General features: G+C 45.1%; 1 protein-coding gene across 1 annotated transcript in view; it reads right to left on the bottom strand.

Annotated features, from left to right (window-relative positions):
• The window catches only part of LOC124789384 (metabotropic glutamate receptor 4-like), an 876,620-nt gene that overhangs the window by 62,903 nt on the left and 793,322 nt on the right, over positions 1–20,395 (bottom strand). Inside the window, exon 11 of the mRNA XM_047256716.1 lies at positions 9,658–9,871. Coding sequence (XP_047112672.1) covers positions 9,658–9,871 — 214 coding nt within the window. The remainder of the gene's footprint in view (positions 1–9,657; positions 9,872–20,395) is intronic.

The following is a 20,395-nucleotide window of genomic DNA, read 5'->3' as shown; positions in this document are numbered from 1 at the left end:
AGGAACGGGCAGGCCAAACCATTGGACCATATCCTCCCGTTCGAGGAGACCCTCTACCTGCGCTGTTCGCACTTAGGGAAGGTGCGCAGTGTCACAATAGCGCTGACCGGTGATTGTACCGTGTTCAAAGATTTGTAGGTCTGTACACACATGCAACGTAGTGGCTCCCGACGCTACAACGCATGGACCACCAAAATGATCATGTTTGGCAATTTTGGACTTACACTCATATCGCGAAAGGAGGGAACACGCAATGCACCCAGGAACATGGTCGAAATAATCGTTTTGGTTGGCTGGCTCTGAGCGCTATGGGAGTCAACTGCTGAGGTCATAAGTGCCCTAGAACTTAGAACTACTTAAACCTAACTAACCTAAGGACATCACACACATCCATGCCCGAGGCAGGATTCGAACCTGCGATCGTAGCGGTCGCGCCGTTCCGGACTGTAGAATCGTTTTGGTGGACCAGTTTTTATGGTATGGGTAAGGATAATGCTGCATGGGCGTACTGACCTTCAAATCTGTGAACATGTTGCACTCATCTGTCAAAGTTATTGTGGCACAATCCCTTACAAATGTGCTTTTATCAGGGCTGCATTCAGCCCCGACTTCATATTTACGAACGACAACGTCGAACAGAGTAACTGCTGGAGCTGTTGTAATGTGAGGATATTCGGTGAGTGGACTAGGTTGTCCATTCCATGACTCAAATCCCGTCGAGTACATGTGGGATGCGGTGAGAAGGCGAATGGTAGCACGTCCACATGCACCAGCAGTTGTCAATCGCACTGGTGCAGTAATGGAACGTCCTCCAACAAGAACTCTTTACCAGCATCGTGGCCAGTGAGAGATCACTTTGAAGAGCATGCATTGTCATCCGTGGTGGCCACACACCCTATTAAGAACTATGTCCATCCTTTTGTAATGTTCAGGAGACTACCATAATTACTGCCTTTGAATAACTTTGTCAGTTTTGTTCGTTTGCTGCGCATTTCTTTCAGCTACATTCTGTACTACAACGTAGCAGTTCTTTCTATGTAAGGTCTACGTTTCGTTGAGGTATGGTACCTGGCAGTGACATATCATGCGGAAGTTACTTTCGTTCGTAAATCTTGCACACCAGTGTACTTTACCGGATGGGAACCCGAGAGGTGTTACAACGAAAATATAGTTTCAGAGGGCTGTACCTTTCAGTTAATTAAAAATTAAAGTAGCTTCAGTTGGGAAGTAATTTTCAGAGTCTATTAAACGGAGATGGACTGTGCAGATTAATTAATGGTAATGTCAGAAGGAAACTTGAAACTGGTAGCAGAACTGGTAGAAATGCGATAACTGTCAACTACGGACGGCAGAGAAAAGCGCAACGCTAAAAGAGAAAAATAATCACCGTAGAATATTAATTCTGAAAGACGCGAACTAACAACAGTTGTCTATGTCCACAGTGGGAACGAATATGAAGTGAAGAGCGTACAATTGCTTTTATCTTCCAAATGATTTTCCACTCCTCGCTAAAAGACAAACACCGTTTTATTCCATTTGCAGCATAAATACAGAGTCGCTTGGAACTCTGAAACTGCAGGTACATTAAATAAGGAATTCAAGTCCTTAGGTCGCCGCCGCGCGCTGCGTCTTGTCTCCTTGCCAGGCAGCGGCATGCTGCTGCTCCCGAAATGAATATTGACCGAGCGCCCGCATCTTACCGCCGTCTTTTAACAGAAGGGGACCCCAACTTTGTTCTTAGCTCTTCCCACGTCTGCAGGCTCCGCCTCAGAAACGACAGAATCATCGCGCCCGGACGTGGAGACGAAACGACGAAATTCTCTGGTCCCCAAAATGGGTCCTCGTCGCGAGCCACTGTATTTGTTCGTCGATGATAATCAAATCATTAAATCTGCTCCAGTAGTAAAGCGCAAATATCGTATAACTCTGTAACGAATAAACACATAGGAGTGACGTCTCGACCGTTGCAGGAACTATGCTTAGTCAGTTGTCTCGATACACACATGTTTAGGTGCAAAGTGATGCTCGCTGTTTCTTCGTGGTCCAATAGCATAGAGAGCTATAACGAAAAATGAGTTCGTGGAGAGGTACGACGATTTGCTGCTAACAGTTTTAACTCGTTTGACGTCCAGAAAAAGACATGACAGAGAGAATGGTGGTAAGGAGAAGGCACCAGAAATGAAAATGTTATAAGACGACTGCGTCTAAATTTGTAACACTTAGTTCAGAGTGGCAACGATTGGAGCTATCATATGTTCTGTACTGAGTGACCCAAACACTTAGGAGCGTAACTAAATAGGTGGAAGAGGACCAAAACTGTGCATGTGATTCTACTGCTCAGTTTTGTGTGCTAATGGTTTCTGAGAAATTTCCTGCCGCAAGCGTAATGCATGTTTCATTGTTTGGCAGTGACAGCTTTACCTAAGTATTCGAAGATCAAACTTCTTTTTTTAGGTATGATCGATATTGTATTGTATTGGATTGTATTGTATTGGATTGAACTGGGGACCTAGAAACGACGCAGAGGCATCGTCCCTGCCGTAGCCCTCAGCGGATCACAACCCCACAACAAGCTACAGCAGTCCACTCACCCCACCGCCGCCCCACGACGCACCCAGTGTTATCGTGCGGTTCGGCCCCTAGTGTTAGGCCGCACAGCTAACGGGGCGGGCTAAGATCGATATACTCGTAAGTAATTCAGCATAAGGCTCATTTACTTATCAGAGTCTAAAGCAAGAAATTTATGTTGTAATTCACCACCAACAACTAAGTTAGAGAATAGTGTCGTCTGACTCTTGTTACACAAATTGAACAGTCTTCAGTTCATTTAGGACACACATTAATACTTACCGCTGGGTTACCCAGTGCTACTTCAGTAGCACAATTTTTCAGGTTGTATTACATTGCTCTTTTCTAGTATATATGAACGTGATCAGTCAAGAAGAATAGTATGTTACTGCACCTAACGGAACCTACCGTTTTTGAGTTGAAGAAATTGTGAAAACACAATTTCGAAAAGCACCGTCTTTAACGTAAGACTTGCCACGAATATGGTGGAAGAGAGGGCAAAATATGTGAAAGTCTTTGGGAACAAGACCGAAGACAGTGGAAGGTACCAAGATCCTGGATATTCTGCTCTTGCCTTGTTAGCGGTGTGTGATCATGCGTTATAGTGTTGAAATAGTTTTCTCCAGCCTAAATATATTTGTTTGTAATCGTAAAGCGGCTAAGCTGTCGGCGTTAAACGTGAGCAGGTGTGATGAGACAACTGGGAAATGTCTCGCAGTAAACGATTTCATCTTAGTCCCACTAGATGCATGGCATCATCTGTTGTGGACGAACGGAAACTCCTGCACCTAGTATTTCATTTTTGTCTGGGTTCCGCCATTTCTTGGGTTGACACTGGGACACTTCTGTCATTCTGAAGGCAGGTTAATCGTCTGTCTTTTGCCCTTCACAGCGGTATTCACAACCATGTTTCGGATTGTGTATGTTGGCAGCGAAAGAGAGAGCGTGCAGGAACCGTGAAACATTTATTCAGTACAGCCTACAACTTTTTGTTGGCTGCAACGTTATTCACATGAAACATTCAGTTGCAGCCAAATAGTTTCGTGGAAAACAAATATAATTTCTTACTTTATTCATAGAACAATTCAGTAGTCTAACGTATTTTTATATTTCCTCCTTGAGACCTGTATTTTTATTTCTGTGAGGTTGTCGTAGTTCAATCGATGCGAGAAATATTGGTAAGCGCTTTTCATTTAAACGGATCTTCACCCATATGGCGCGTTTCGAATAAGGTTTGTTTCTGGTCGTAAACTGCATTATTATGTAGGTTCTCAAATGTTAAATCCTTGACTGAATTACAATAGTTCTAAAAATATGATGCTACTTGCGTTTAGCGGGATACAAATTTTTTTTCGGAAAGAGAAAGCACTTCCACAGGAAACCAACGTTCTATGGAGAGTTCATCAACTGAAAATCGAAGTTGTTCTTCGTCGCTATTGAAGGGAGACAGAGACATGTCAGTGTATTTATTACGGTCCGTACTTGCCAGATGCGTATTTCTGCGATGGGTTTCAACAGCGGAATATAAACGCGACAGAGGCACTTTCATTGCACGGATGGAAAAGACTCACTGGCTTTTATTTTCTCTGCCTCTGGTCGTTAGGCAAGCGCCCGTGCAGTGCGCAAAAGCACCGCTGGAAAACCTTTCCACATCTTTTCCATCTCCTGCATAACGCTTCAGCTGACATGGACGCTAATTGGGGGCCCCAGATAAACCGCACCCTGAACGAACGTGTTCCCGGAACACAACAGCGAGCCAGCTCTGTTGATTTGGCGCTCGCTTAGCCAACTTCCCGTTATGGCTAGCAAATTTTAAACTGTCTACTCTCGTTATACTCCGAAGTTCTCATCTCTTGTTCAAATATTTTATAGCAGTTTTTTTAGTAGGAAAGTTAAAAATCTGATACAGTAAAGTTAAAATCTTCACAGAGGAATTTCTGGTGAGGCATATAGTATAAGGAGTGATCAAAAAGTTTTCGTATGAGGGCGTTACTGCAGCGTATAAGCAACGTAGCGCTATTCCGATACGGGTATACAAGGATAGACATGTAGACAAGGGATTAGTGTGGGATTCGTGGCTATCCAACATGCACACGATAAATATAGAAACGTGGACTATGGCGACGTTATTACCAAATCTTTCCAAACAGCATCAACGTGCTGTTACTGTTTTCTTGGCTCCCGAAGGTCAGACACAGGTAGACAATCATTAGTGAACGAAGAATATATATGGGGAAGCATGTCCGTCGAAAACCACTGTTGTAGAATGCATGAAACGTATCCGCAATTGCGAATAAGGACGACCGGGATTCGAACCCGGATATCCCGCTCATCGCGAGCGTTCGCCTTAGGACTGGGCTATCCGAGCACGCTCCACAGTCAGAGCCAAACTTCCACATATCGTCAACCTTGTGTCTATAACCTACACCTCCGTACGAAGGGACAATCCATCGTAATTTGAACAACACAGGCACTGCAGTATCGCACTGTTGTGAAATGGTGAGCCAAGGGGTCCTACTGCTTCGTGATAACGCACTTTCTCACATCGTAAATTTCTTAACATAGAAGTTACTCCAACTCGAGTGGAAGACACTTGGGCAACCGCCCTACATTCCTGATCTCTCCCTGTGCGATTATCACGCTTTCGGTCGCTTAAAAAAGGCGTTTAACGTTCGACGATTCCTGTCAGACGAGGATGGGCAGACGCCTGTTACGGATTTTTTAACACACCAGGAGACCGTGTTTTACCAGCCTGGTATCTTCAACCTGATGCGCCAGTGAGATGATTCCCACAATGTTCACGACGATTACACCTGAATGGCACACCGGTTCTGGACTGTATGGCCTTTGAACGGAACATTTTTGATCACCCCTAATAGATGCAACAGTGCATTGATAAATTTGAGAAATTTCTGAGAATAGTTGGAAATTCTATGTAGTTGTCTGACTTTTCCTAGGCGCGATTACTCTACGGTTCTTTCATTGCAGATACAAGGAACGCGCAGCTTCTGTTTGTAGCTTCATTAAGTGGCCTGTGCCTTACGATTCGTAGAAACGTTGAATACGTTCGTTGAGCAATGATAAGAAACTTTTATTTAGGAAAACTTTGGGTTTGATACAAAAAACGTTGATGAGAGCCCACGGAAGTCTGTACCAGCGTAGATGATCTTTCATTACAAATTAAATAGATTTACACTTGCTAGTACGAACATTGCAGATTTGGCACGGTCTAGACACCCGTTAGAGTTTTATTCTGACGAAAATGAAATGTGTGGTGAGGGGTTCCCGACTGGTAGACTTGATCGCCTGGTGCAAGTCTTTTGAGGCAACTCCACTTCGGCGACTTGATCGTCGATGAGGATAAAATGATGATGATGACGACACAAACACCCAGTCACTGAGCGGAGAAAATCTCCAACCCAGCCGGGAATCGAAGTCGGGTCCCCCGGCATGACAAATCGGGGCGCTGTACACTCAGCTACGGTGGCGGACTTCTTCTGATGACACAGTCAATAAATTCCCGGCATATCGATAAAATATTAGCCCTTTAAAATTAGTGTGACCACCGAGACGAAAGGTAACATATGGGTTACCGGTATGAAGAAGCTGAGTGTGCATTAGACTTTCCAATTTATGACTCCAGGTAAAAAATGTTCCATGAAGAACAATTCAAAATTAATTTTCAGTTAGAAGCGCGACCCCAGAAATGTCTGCATTGTTACTTGGTTGCGGATGATACTGGATCCACCTTCGAAAAATGAGTCAAAGCTGACGAGAGAACTGTCTGTTGCGTAATGAGAAAATCGTTTTTAACAATGGTAAAAATGCTGCTGATGGCATTTTAACTATTGGGAAAGGCCACTGACTGATTCTTGTTGTAGGGAATTTTCATAGTTAGTGAACTAAAATTTACTCATCCGCCAGGACAACACGTCCCTTTATAAGTCAGCCTATCGAATGGTAAAATTTTTCAAAAGAGTTCCCCATCTGTCTTGTTCTTTCGATTTGGTTCTGTTCAGGGCGAGCAGTTTAATACGAGAGGCGTTCAATAAGTAATGCAACATATTTTTTCATTGCCAGTTTCGGTTGAAAACTGCAGAATTTGTTGTGGGATGTCATGGAATACTCCCGCCTCAGCCCCTATATTGTCATAAAGTTCCAATAGGTGGAGGCGACACACGTAGCCTTCAAAATGGCTTCTACAGTGGAGGTGCGTTCTAAGCAGAGAGCTGTCATTCAGTTCCTTTTGACGGAAAATCAGAGCATCGCAGATATTCATGGGCTCTTACAGAATGTCTACTGAAATATGGCAGTGAACAAAAGCAGGTTGAGTCGTTGGGCGAGGCGTGTGTCATCATCGCAACAAGGTCGCGCAAACTTGTCCCATCTCCCGTGTGCCGGCCGAGCGCACACAGCTGTTGCCTGCAGTGTTGGAACGTGCTAACACATTTATTACAGGTGAGCGAATCAAACACCCGCTGCTCAACTAGACGTCTCTTTTGGTAGTGGTTATACACTCGTCCACCACTTGGTTACTCAAAGGTATATGCACGCTGGGTTAATTGCCGCATAAAAGAAGACCATAAACAGCAACGCAGGAACATCTGTGTCAAATTGCTTGCGCGTTATCAGGATGATGGTGACAGCTTTTTGGTGAACATAGTAACAGGCGATGAAACATGAGTTCATTATTTCGAACAGGAAACAAAAAGGCAATCCATGGAGTGGCGCCACAGCAGAACTCCTCCGAAGAAGAAGTTCAAAGCACTACCCTCCGCCGGTAAAGTATTGGAGACGGTCTTCTGGGACTCTGAAGGGGTTATTCTGTTTGATGTCCTTCCTCATGGTCCAACGATCAACTCTGAAGTGTACTGTGCTATCTTCAGGAGATTGAAGAAATGACATCAGCTTATTTCTCGCCACAAAAATCAAACGAACCTCTCCTTATCCACAGCAACGCACAGCCTCGCACAAGTCTGCGCACCAGAGAGGAGTTCAGAGAACTTCATTGGACTGTTTTTCCTCATCCAGCCCACAGCCCGGATCTTGGACTTCCGCCTCTTTGGCCCCATGGAGGACGCTTTCCGTGGGTATCAGGACGCGGATGATTAGGAGGTTATTGATCGAGCAAGAAGATGACTCCGACATCGGTCAGTAGTGTGTTTCCATATAGGCCCTTCCAGGAAGGTGACGTAAGGTCGTCGCACTGAATGGAGACTATGTAGAAAAATGGGGTTTATAGCCAAAAGAGTGGAGAGTAATATGCTGTGTCACTGACGTCTAATCATTACTGCGCTTAGAGGTACACAAAGGCAATAGAAATTTAAAAAAAGAAAAACTTGAATATTTTGTGGATACATATAAGAAGTTCGACTTGCTACGCTTGTTTAAATTTGAAATTACTGGGTCTTTATAGCCTCTGATGATGTCTCCATCATTAGAAGACGAAACATAAGGTACAGAAACATGCCTAATGCTCAGTTAACAAATATTATCAAGGACACATCCTAATTTAGGTTTCGAATAGTGTCTCAAAATGAACTAAAGCGTATACCTGGATGGTCGGTGGTTGACTAGACGTTAAACAGTGGTCGTGATTTTTTGTTATTTCAAGAACTAGAAAAGTAGAGACGCAGTAAGAAAATCCAGCAATACTATCAGAGTGACACAGTAGTAACTCTACCGGCGAACACAAAGAATCATCAGTATGCACAACAAATGTGCTGAGAAGGTATTTTGGTTAAAAATGCGTATTAATGAATTTAAACGGCGATATTGGCCACTTTTAAATTATCGCTAGCAATAAAGCCAATATCAGAAAATTTTCACCCCTTTGAAGAGCTGGTTTCCGGAATAGTATCAGACTGGAAAATTTCTAGGTTAATCGAAAGCGATCATTTGCCATGACCAATTCATACACAAATAATAGTTAATCACAAATAAAATTATATAGGACAAAACTTAATTCAAAACTAAACTGATAGTATAGTCGATTAATGGGATAACAAAATTCAGAAGGATGTAAAATGGTTCAAATGGCTCTGAGCACTATGGGACTCAACTGCCGTGGTCATTAGTCCCCTAGAACTTAGAACTAGTTAGACCTAACTAACCTAAGGACATCACAAACATCCATGCCCGAGGCAGGATTCGAACCTGCGACCGTAGCGGTCTAGCGGTTCCAGACTGCAGCAACCTGCGACCGTAGCGGTCTAGCGGTTCCAGACTGCAGCGCCTTTAACCGCACGGCCACTTCGGCCGGCAGAAGTATGTAAAAAGTAGGTTCAGAGAGAAGATGAACAGAAGAAAAAAAAGCGAATACATAGCTTAAATTTTATTTTTGAAATTCCACCTGAAGAAGAGAAGGATCCAAATTAAGCTATAGATGAAAGGAAACCACTGAAACCTGAAATCTGTAGCGGAATTGAACCAAAAACTTATGCTAGTATGATATTAATTATTACACTTTTAACTGTACTCACTGAAAACACACACACACACACACACACACACACACGCTCCAACCCTCGACCCCGTCAAGCAATCGACGTCTATTCTGCAGTATAGGAGTATGTGATACGTACGTAAGAAAATGAGTGGGGCAGTGTGCAGTGGCAGGGAGTAGTGTACTACGTGACACATCAGCCATAGCGTCATTGTACCTCGTATGTATTTAGCCTGAATTTCAGGGTGTGTATTGAATATTCAGCGTTGATTTTCATGTTATTTCATGTATGGCCAAGGTCCTTAACCACTGTTGTATTCAATATAGGTGGCATAAAGAAAATGGGGTAGTATTATGTAAAGAGAAGCAATAGTTTTTTTGCTATTTAATTGCAATGATATCATGCAGGTGCAATGTCGACTTAATATCAAAATAAACACGGCTTCTGCGTTTTAATTTCCTTGGCGTATTCTGCAGAACGTCAGCGAAATATGAATTAAAAACAAAAAATTCCTTTTGGTGTGCTACAGTGTTTTATCATTCTATTCTCCACTAGTTTAGTGTGTTATGTCTCGAGAGAAACCACGGATTGCAGGAGACATGTATGACGTGTTCAATTGCCGTGAGCAAAGAGGTGTACTCACCGATGTGCTTGGACTCGTTGAAAGCCTCGGGTATCTTGCGCGTGAGCACGGCGTACACGGTGCAGACGACGATGAGCACGATGGGGTAGCCGAAGGCGATCATGTAGGAGGCGTCGATGTGCGACGAGCACACCAGGTGGTTGTCCTCGCGCGTCGGGTAGTGGTGCACGGCGCGCGGCGGCGACACCAGGATCCACACACCGTTGATCAGAACCTGCCGGCAGCCGTAGTTTAGAAACAAAACCGCTGCGTCGTAAAGTTTTAACAACCACCTCGAAAAAATAAACTTGCATTCCTGAGCTTTGTTTCTTTGAAGGTACATATCTGCAGTTCTGGTAAATACTGAAACTCCTCGCCACAGTATCACCGAGCGTCGCTAGAGGAGTAAGAACCAAACGGCGGAGCCGACTGTTGAAGTAGAGATGGTCTGTACCACCGTAGTTTGACTCATCTACTGGCGTTCTGTGGTTCTGTGGCATGGGGATTTCAGTATTCACCAGAACTGCAGACATGTGCCTGCAAACAAACAACACTTAATTAGGCAACTTTATTTTTTCGACGTTTCACTCGTGCAGGAAAACAAGATGATTGAAGCGTGAAAGCTATTCACAGTCAACTTATATCGCATTGCAGTTTCTTCTTTCATTTTAAGGAGAATTACTGTTACGTACTGAACACATATAATTAACACACTTTTTTTAAAATTTTCGCCATGGAAATCGTCTGAAATTGGTATTTCTAATTTGTTTATTGTTACTATACATGGTCAACTAATGTTCAGTAAGACAAAATAATTATTGTAATAACAATGCTCGTCAGTGAGCAATGACGTAATGCCATCCGCAGTAATTAAGGTGCAGTCTGCCTTTGGCAAGGCACCAGTATAGACGCACTATTGTGTTTCCATGTGCAGAGCGAGAGCTCGCCTTGTTTACGTTCTGACGTCCGTTACTTACGTGCCGGCTTAGCGTCTACGATACGTAGTGAACCGTTATCTTAAACGTACACTCAAATTTGCCTTCTGCAACGACTATGTCCGACTCAAGGCATTCCAGGTTGAATGTTTTCTAAGACATGAAGTCAAGATCCCGGCGACCGACTTTGCAGGAATAAAGTTGTCGATCGTGAATAGCAAGGTCTACGTTAAAATCGTCAATGACGCGGCGTGCGAACACATCCTACTGGAGACTAAACAGGGGCTCCACTTCTATCATGCCTGTAAGCACTGTGGGACTTAACATCGTAGGTCATCTGTCCCCTAGACTTAGAAATACTTAAACCTAACTCACCTAAGGACATCAAACACGTGCATGCCCTAGGCAGGATTCGAACCTGCGACTGTAGCAGCAGCGCGGTTCCGGACTGAAGGGCCTAGAACCGCTCGGCCACAGTGACCGGTGGCGTGATCATCGACCACGCAGGCTCAGGCATACGTACGCTATGCGTTTTCGAATTGACATTCGAACTTCCAGCAGAGAACGTTGTCGCGGCACGCCGATCATATGGCACAGTCCATGGCCATACTGCGGAGAAATAGACACAATTTTGGACATATCGTCTCCTAAACGGCGTCCGGCAGACAATCATTGATGTCGGCAACCACATTCCGTCCTACCTACAGATTGGAGGATACCGTGCAATAATCGTGCTCGACCGCCAGCCTAGGACTTGTTCCGGGTGGGACAAAGAAAGCCACTTTAGATTAGAATACCTACTGGGGCTCATTACGCAACTGACAGCCGCCGACGGGCCACCCTCGTCGTAAACAATGTTGTTTCCGGAGACCAACGCACCTGCTCTCGCTTCTCCTGCCGCCTCGCAACGACACCCGCACACTACAACTGAGCCAGAGCATATCCCTACGGAGGGTAGGGCCGTCGACATCGCTCCGATGGCGCAGATGCTGCAGACTGCTGACCCAGTCCTCCCCAACAAGATGGAGATCGACTCGCTCATCATGCCCACAGCGGCCTTCTTGACGAAGCGATGCGAATTCCTGCCATTATTGGACACAGATGGTCATGTGGGGAAATAATGTTCTCCGAAAGGCAGCAAGAGAAGGTGGCGAGCCGTCTCTGGCAGAGATATAGCAGGCCGAAGAAGAGGCCGAACGACGCTCACAAAACGGCCTCTGCCGAAGGAGACGATGTGAGTGTGGCGACACCTACCGGTGTGCCTACGCCCGTCCCACTCCCTAGCAACATGAAGATACTGACGTATTTAATAGGTTAATTTACTCTCTCGATACCATATCATGAACCACTACTACATCTCCAGAGGACCATATGGACGATACACCAGCGTCTGCCTCCAAGGCATCAACAATCAACACCAGCAACATCAGTTCACAGTTGAAAATCCGTCGTATGTGAGAAATGTTCTGGGCTTCTGATATCAATATTGCCCTCCTGCAGGAAGTCTCCCATGCCTCCACAGGTGATCCCATAGACCATGGAGTGTCCACCTACTTCTGCATGGGAATTCCTGTCACCTTTCTTCCATCAGTTAGGGGCATGGCTCTCACTGCCATGGAGACGAGCTTTATTAATGTTTATGCCTCATTAGGCACCACCCAATGACATGAAAGAATCCGGTTTTATTCTGAAGACATCGCCCCCTGTTTTTAGAGCGATATAAACACTGCCTGCTAGGAGTGATATAACTGCTTTCTGCATCCAAAAGATCAGGCTCTCCACTATGCGATCTGCCAGGAACTACTTTAGTGGTGTGAGACCTCTTGCTCTGCGATATGTGGGAAGTCCGACATGGAGACCGACCTGGCCATTCCGCAAGCCATCTACACAGGATATGTTTCGTATGATCTTACATTGCCACTGCCCTTTTATGACCACTGCTCTTACATCGAGTCAGCAAGACATGGGCAGCCTGTGAGCGATGCCTTCCCAGATACTGCTAAACGCTAATGTGGTGGGTGGACTGCGCCAACACAGAGATCAGGAGAACACTAATGAGATATGGAAAAGAATTGAATGAATGGCATCAAAACACCATCAACTTCTAATGTGTCATCCTCCAAGATCTGGATGCCCACCATAAACCCCAGAAAACCAGATGGAATGACACAGAACTAAGGGAAGGATTATTGTGCAGAGGTGCCACAAATTGAAGAGGGTGGTGGCACAAATTCGACACCATGACCAGGTGGGATTGGGAATTTCATCCATGCATCACATTAGCCCGATGAACGACGGCATCGTAGACAGATCATTGACACACTGGTCAAGCCACATGACTGTGGATTGTCAAACAGAAGGACATCATTTACACGTTAGTCGAGCGCACTGGCACAATTACAGGAAAGAGGATGATGACTCCATCTTCCAATATGTCATGTGAACCCTCACCCACTTGGAGACGGATACTTTACCAATGGGGGTCACATGAGATGAAGTCGACGACACACTCTACGAGGTTGCAATTAACAAAAAATGTGTGAACTCTTATTGGATTTAGCTGCTAAGGTCATCAGTCCCTAAGCTTACACACTACTTAACCTAAATTATCCTAAGGACAAATACATACACCCATGCCCGAGGGAGGACTCGAACCTCCGCGGGACCAGCTGCACGGTCCATGACTGCAGCGCGCTAGACCGCTCGGCTAATCCCGCACGGCTGCAATTAACAGATCGCTCGACATTGACAGCCTACCGACTGAGTTTTACTGAGCCCTTTGGAAGCTCATGGCATTGCAGTGGACGATTATGTTCCAGAAATTCATGACATCTGACCAAGCAATGTGGCCTGCCTCTGCTGAGGGCCTACGCCAATCCCGTGGTTCGACGGTCACAGACTATCTAACGCTCACTCTGCTCAATGTAGATTACAAGATCTTCGCCGGCTTACAGGTAATGCACCTCCCATCGATGCTTCCTCACATCCCCTGCCCAGAACAAACGACGCTAGGGGATAGGTTGACATACAGACTGCCACAGGCGAATGCTGCTACTTAACTGGGAATACGTGCAGCGGCCGTCGCTATAGATTTCGATAGCACCTTCGATAAAGTGAGCCAACATTTCCTATTTTCGGTCGCAACTTGCATAGACATCCCACCTCCCATCACTGGCGTCCTCCAGCCTCTTTACAGTGGTGCAATTTCCCGAGTCCAAGTCAGCGAACGTTTGGCAAGGCAGGTACGCATCCGCTACTTTGTTCGGCAAGGGTGCTCCATCTCTACCCCCTGTATGCTATTGCCCTGTCGACCGAGCTACCTTGACTCACTCTTCGCAAACACAAGTTCTGTTGCTAGGCATATACTGATGACCTCCTACTTCCCATCCACTCCAGCTCTGAGATCCGAGCGATCCTCTAACTGATCACGTGTTATGGGGTTGTTGCAGGCAATGCAATGAACGTGGTCAAATCTTCAGCAATGTACCTTGGACATGTCCTTCAGAAAGATGAGGTGGCAACTCTGCCACTAATGTGGAACTTGCGGTACCTGGGCGTTACCTTTACCCCCAGCGTCAGATGCACAGAAAACACGAATTTCCGTCTCCTGTTACACATCATCCACAACGAAGTCTACCAGAACCTCTGGAGACCCTTCAACATGTTAACTTTCTTAGTTGTTATGTGGAATCAAAATTGGTCCATATCACACAGGTGCTCCCTCTGCCGATGGCGATTAGGTGCGACCTTTATGTGGACTTTGGGTGTTATGGCTGGCTCCGTGTTTAAAGTCCGTTATGAGTCTCACCCTGCCAGCCATGGAAAGGTGCCTCGGACTTGTCAACATCTGGATGTAAGCTGCGGCCTTGTGTATGAGTACAAAGGGAATACAAAGCACCGGATGGAGCACGTCCCTAACACGCAGTTTGCTTAAGATCCCCCTGCCTGCGTCTATCTCACCGCCTGTGTCTGTGGACCAAACCACGCCTCACCTCACATTTCGCCCTTCTTCGTCGCTACATTTGCACACACACCGGTCTCCCAGACACACGGTCGGCCAGGAATTTTTGCATCCTTCTATTGCGCACTGTTCCTCGTAAGAAACTGGCGGTGTACATGTAGAGTACCATCCCCAGCCCTTCCTTCCTACCGACGTTTGGACGATGTGGTATCACACAGACAACAGCAAACTTACCACAAAACAGCGACTGTGCAATACCGATTTGTCAGATTCCCGTTTTTTCAGCAACTCGACAGTAATGATCACCGTCTGACCTGCGCCTCTTCCACGACGTTGGCAATTCGTGCATCAAAAGATTGTCTGCTACGTGTGAGTGCCAACTGATGCGATCGAACCGCATATATTTCTATACCTGATGAACACATATTTTACCACCGCCAAATATCATGTCATTATGTGGGTAAAGGAGTGGACAGTCAGTTACCTTTTTCGTGAGGGAGCAAAATACCGCCTCGAATTCTGGAAGCCGGCCCGACTGGCCGAGCGGTTCTAGAGCTACTCTCTGGAACCGCGCGACCACTACGGTCGCAGGTTCGAATCTTGCCTTGGGCATGGATGTGTGTGATGTCCTTAGGTTAGTTAGGTTTAAGTAGTTCTAACAAGGGAAGTTCCCCATCGCACCCCCCTCCCCCCCCCCAGATTTAGTTACAAGTTGGCACAGTGGATAGGCCTTGAAAAACTGAACACAGATCAATCGAGAAAATAGGAAGAAGTTGTGTGGAACTATGAAAAAAATAAGCAAAATATAGAAACTGAGTAGTCTATGCGCAAGATAGGCAACATCAAGGGACACGTAAGCTCAGGAGCGCTGTGGTCGCGTGGTTAGCGTGAGCGGTTGCGGAATGAAAGATCCTTGGTTCACGTCTTCCCTCGAGTGAAAAGTTTAATTTTTTATTTTCAGACAATTACTATCTGTCCGTCCGATGCATATGTTTTGACAGAGCACAAGGAAACTGTGCGACTGTGAAACTGTTGCATTCATTTGTTGCAGTTTATGTGACAAACTCTTATGTTTTCATCACTTTTTTGGGAGTGATTATCACATCCACAAGAAAACCTAAATCAGGCAAGGTAGAAGAATCTTTTTACCCATTCGCCAAGTGTACAAGTTAGGTGGGTCGACAACATATTCCTGTCATGTGACGCACATGCCGTCACCAGTGTCGTATAGAATATATCAGACGTGTTTCCCTGTGGAGGAATCAGCTGATCTATTACCTTGCGATCAAATGTTTTCGGTTCCCATTGGAGAGGCACGTCCTTTCGTCTCCTAATCGCACGGTTTTGCGGTGTGGTCGCAAGACAACTAATTACAGTGAACAGAGAGGTCAATGAACGAATGGACAGATCATAACTTTGCGAAAATAAAGAAATTAGAATTTTCACTCGAGGAAAGAGTTGAAGCAAGGACCTCGCGTTCCGCAGCTGCTCACGCTACCACGGGACCACGTCGCTCCTGATCTCATATTTCCCTTGATGTTGCCTATGTTGCGCATGGACTACTCAGTTTGTATATTTTCCTTATTTTTTTCATAGTTCCACACAACTTCTTCCTGTTTTCTCGATCGATCTGTGTTCAGTTTGTATATTTTCCTTATTTTTTTCATAGTTCCACACAACTTCTTCCTGTTTTCTCGATTGATCTGTGTTCAGTTTCTCAAGGCCTATCCACTGTGCCAGCTTATAACTACATCTGAGGGGGGTGCGATGGGGAGGTTCCCTTGTAAATTCTAGGGGACTGATGACCTCAGAAGCTAAGCACCATAGTGCTCTGAGCCATTACTTTGACTTCTGGACAAACAGCCCATGCAACACTCGAACGCAAGCAGCACGCAGCACTCTTCGAAGGGTCACTTAGTTGGGGCGTACCGGGAACTGGGGACACCAACTCCCACCTCCGGCACTATCTGATATTCAAACACCTATGATAGATTCCAACCCTCGACCTCCGCGGATGGGAGGGCGCGCCATAAGCGGGTTGCATTTATTTAAGTATTTATTTATTTTTTCAGTCTTCTGTGTTTTCTTCTACATAGGTGATGTACGCTCCCTACAATTTTATAATAGCAAAAAAAAAAAAAAAAAAAAAAATAAAAAATTAATAAAATAAACAAGAAAAGTAAAAATAAATAAAGATGCCTTACACTACAGTTGTTTCCCATGTTTTCCACTTTCCTATGAGACATTATGTCAGTGGCTGTGAGGGGGACACTGTGGCCAGGCCTCTGGTTTTGGACCCTGCCCACTCTGCCTCCCTCCCCCCCCCCCCCCCCCCCCCCCCCGCCCCCATCGTCACCACCCGAGCCTCCGCTTGGCCTTTCCATAAATATGCAAATAAATAACTAAATAAACAGTTGTTAACGCATGCCCGTGCGGTTGCGCTCGATTCGAACGCAGATGATTGGCTTAACTTTCACTGCTTGTATTTGGCCGGCAAGATGAAGAGGGGTGGTGGTGCAGAGTGATGATCACCAGATTTTCCGCCAACGTCCTCGGTTTAATTCCAAACCTCTCTACAGTGTCTCATGAAGCGAGGATGGGGGCGTTCACTCTCTTCCCCTTTCTCATCATACAACACGAATATAATCCTGCACTACACACGCATCCAAGCTCTACAACATTACGTATGACACAACTCTCTCATATCCTGAGGGAATGGGCTAATGTGCGCGGAGGAAGAACATCCTTTCCAACAGGCGGCTGAACCCACCGCCCGTGATATCCAGGCCAATGCGACATTTTAGTACTATAATTATGATTTAATCGGTTTGTTGCGAAATTACCTTTGTTTTTATGAAAACACCTTCACAACAGTGAGAGAGCCTGCGATACACAAACACCAGAACTTAAACATAAAACACAGGGCCATTGGACAACCTGTAAACAAATTACTTACATTTTTATCACACGTTCAGTCTGTTCGCCAGCGTACAATACAGTGCGTAACAAATGTAGAATTGTTCCGGTAGAGACGCTGTCCAAGTATCGACCATATGATCACGGAAGAGTGACACAGCTGTTTACATTCGACGGTCTTTCACGCTCAAGAATCCCAGGAATTTGGTGGACTATCTCCAAGGCTGCAGACGTATTACTAATGAGATCCACATGGGTTTCTATATGAGTCTCGTAAAGTAGGCTGTTCACATGCCCCCACAAGAAGAAACAGTCCATTGTATTCATGTCTGGCGACGGAGATGACATCGAAAACAGGAACGCCTCAGCCAATTTACTGTAATTCAAACTGTACATCAATGCGGTTCCTAACATCGAGTACAGAGTTGTACGTTGAAACCAAATAAGCCGGCAAATTCCCATTGGCGCATCTTCCAGGACCTGTAAGAAGGCGTGACGACTCCGTTCAGTTTATCGGAAAGTACGTCAGGTCCAATCACATAATCGTTGACAATACCACCTCACCACATTCACAGCAAACTTTTGTTGACAGCATCAGGATACCACTTTGTGTGGGTTTTAGTTACCCCACAGTGGCTATCCTTGCTGTCGAACATACTCCCTCTTGTAATTGTGCACTCTGTAAACAACACAAAAGCAAAAAAATGGCTCTGAGCACTATGGGACTTAACTTCTGAGGTCATCAGTCCCCTAGAACTTAGAACTATTTAAACCTAACTAACCTAAGGACATCACACACATCCATGCCCGAGGCAGGATTCGAACCTGCGACCGTAGCGGTCGCGCGGTTCCAGACTGTAGCGCCTAGAACCGCTCGGCCACCCCGGCCGGCCCAGCACAAAAGCAGCTAAACTGTGGTTTCCTGCACTTATTGTGGGGACCCATTTGCAAACTCTACTCCGCATGGAATGACCGCTGCGTGCAATGAATGCACCTTGTGCGGTGATACTGCTGCAGTAGTTGTGCATCTAACATCCGCAAAACAGGTTTTGGCCCTTGTTATGAGATCGTAGAACGCCGCAACTACCGGTGGCACCTTTGGCACAATCTAATTGTAACACACGCTCTTCCAAATGGATTGTTATGGCATATCTCCCATGGCCAGTATCTTCGATCCTAGCACCTAAAGCTTCGGTTTCTCACGCGCACCTACGTACAGATGTAACAACCAAACAAATCACATCACCAGATATGGGAAACGCAGAGAAAATGTGCGTTTTATGATGTATCGGTACGTAGTGGGCTTCGGGAATGAGTAGCCAGCAGTAAATAGAGGCGCGAGACAGTCAGTAGTTAACAAAGTGGTCGAAGTCCAGGCAACGAGTGCACGTAACAGTGAAACTCGGAGCAGATGAAGAAGACTGAATCGGCCATCAAAATTTTTTGTATAAAATGGAAACAATAATTCACCTGAACACCTGGTAGTAAGCTATGCAAAAATGCTACTATGTGCTTGCCGTCGCTGCGGGAGCAACTCAGCTTTGTCTTTGTGTCCCTATCCCATTTCATTCAAGGAATGCACACACGTGGTGAACGTCGGTTAACTCATCACTAATAAATTTATGGCTGCTGCTCTCTATCACTGTTAAGGTACAACTAACAATATCGGAAAAACAAATCCAAGATGGAACCGACCAACAAGGAATACAAGCTTGAGGGGGAAGGGTAAAGTGGGTATTTGTGCAGTCGACAGCACTTAAGGTGAGTGTATGGAACAGGTTTGTTTTAAAACAAGTGAGATAGAGTATACCGTAGCCACTTGTTCTGTTGCGCAGATATTTTCAGTGCAATATAGATACAAAGAAGAATGGGGATCAGAAAAGAAATGAAATGCAAGTACCATATGACGAACCACTGAAGACCGTGGTTCCCTTTCACCAAGGTACTTACATTCTCTGTCCAGCAATAATCTCAAAATATTTATTGGTTGATTTCGGGTTCATCCTGTAGACACAACCAATTGGCAGGTAATCATCGTAAGCGTTAATCTGTAAGTCTTCATGAAACTTTTTTATTCAGGTGTTTGTATTGGAAGGCGATACAAAAACACTACCGTCCAGTACCATCGATATCCTGGTCTTGAAGAAACTTAGAATATCTTATGAGCTCAAACGTACGAGGGCATGCTGAAAAGGAATGCATCCGAATTTTTATGTGAAAATTCTCAGTTTTTTAAACAAAACAAACGTTCTGAACATTCTACATCTTTCCTCTTCACTTCTACATATTTATTTCTCAATACATTTCTCCCAAGCGACGCCAGTTTGTTGATGCCGTCAGTGTAGAAGGTTTGTCTTTATTGACGGAAACACAACCTCACATTTGCCTGCAACGCTTCATCACTATCTGAGGCCAGTACGGAATTGGATGGTAATAGTGCTAAAGTCCGTAGTTAATTTTAATGTTGGAGAAGGTTTACGCTTGCATACATTTGGCAATAAGTTTTGGAAACCGATGATTATCGGATGGGACCAACTCGGGACTGTATCGAGGACGATCGATAACAGCGAATCCCAGACGTCGAATTGCTGCAGATGTAGCATCGCTAGTGCGTCTTCTGACATTGCAATGCTGAAGGAGGGGTTGCTTCATGTGTGGACCAATTCTTAGAGTTCTAGACTCGATTAAGCACACTGTTTCTCACACATAGACATAGCTACATTACACATCACCGTGTTACACTCTACAGTTCGGAGCCCTCTAGCGGCAGAAGGGTGCAAATATCTAGACATGAAAAATAAAGTTATAGAATGTTAATTACGTCTGTTTTATTTCAAAAGATTTAAGAATTTACACGTAAAAAATAGGACGCAGTAACTCGAATTCTACCGAGTCACACAAAACCTCTAGGCTGTAAGAAGTCTTAAGAATAGCTAATATTGTATTG

The sequence above is a fragment of the Schistocerca piceifrons genome, chromosome 3 (genome assembly GCF_021461385.2).
Source record: "Schistocerca piceifrons isolate TAMUIC-IGC-003096 chromosome 3, iqSchPice1.1, whole genome shotgun sequence".
Lineage (NCBI taxonomy): Eukaryota > Metazoa > Arthropoda > Insecta > Orthoptera > Acrididae > Schistocerca > Schistocerca piceifrons.
The sequence above is the reverse complement of the archived record's forward strand: the minus strand, read 5'-3'. Positions and strand labels throughout refer to the sequence as shown.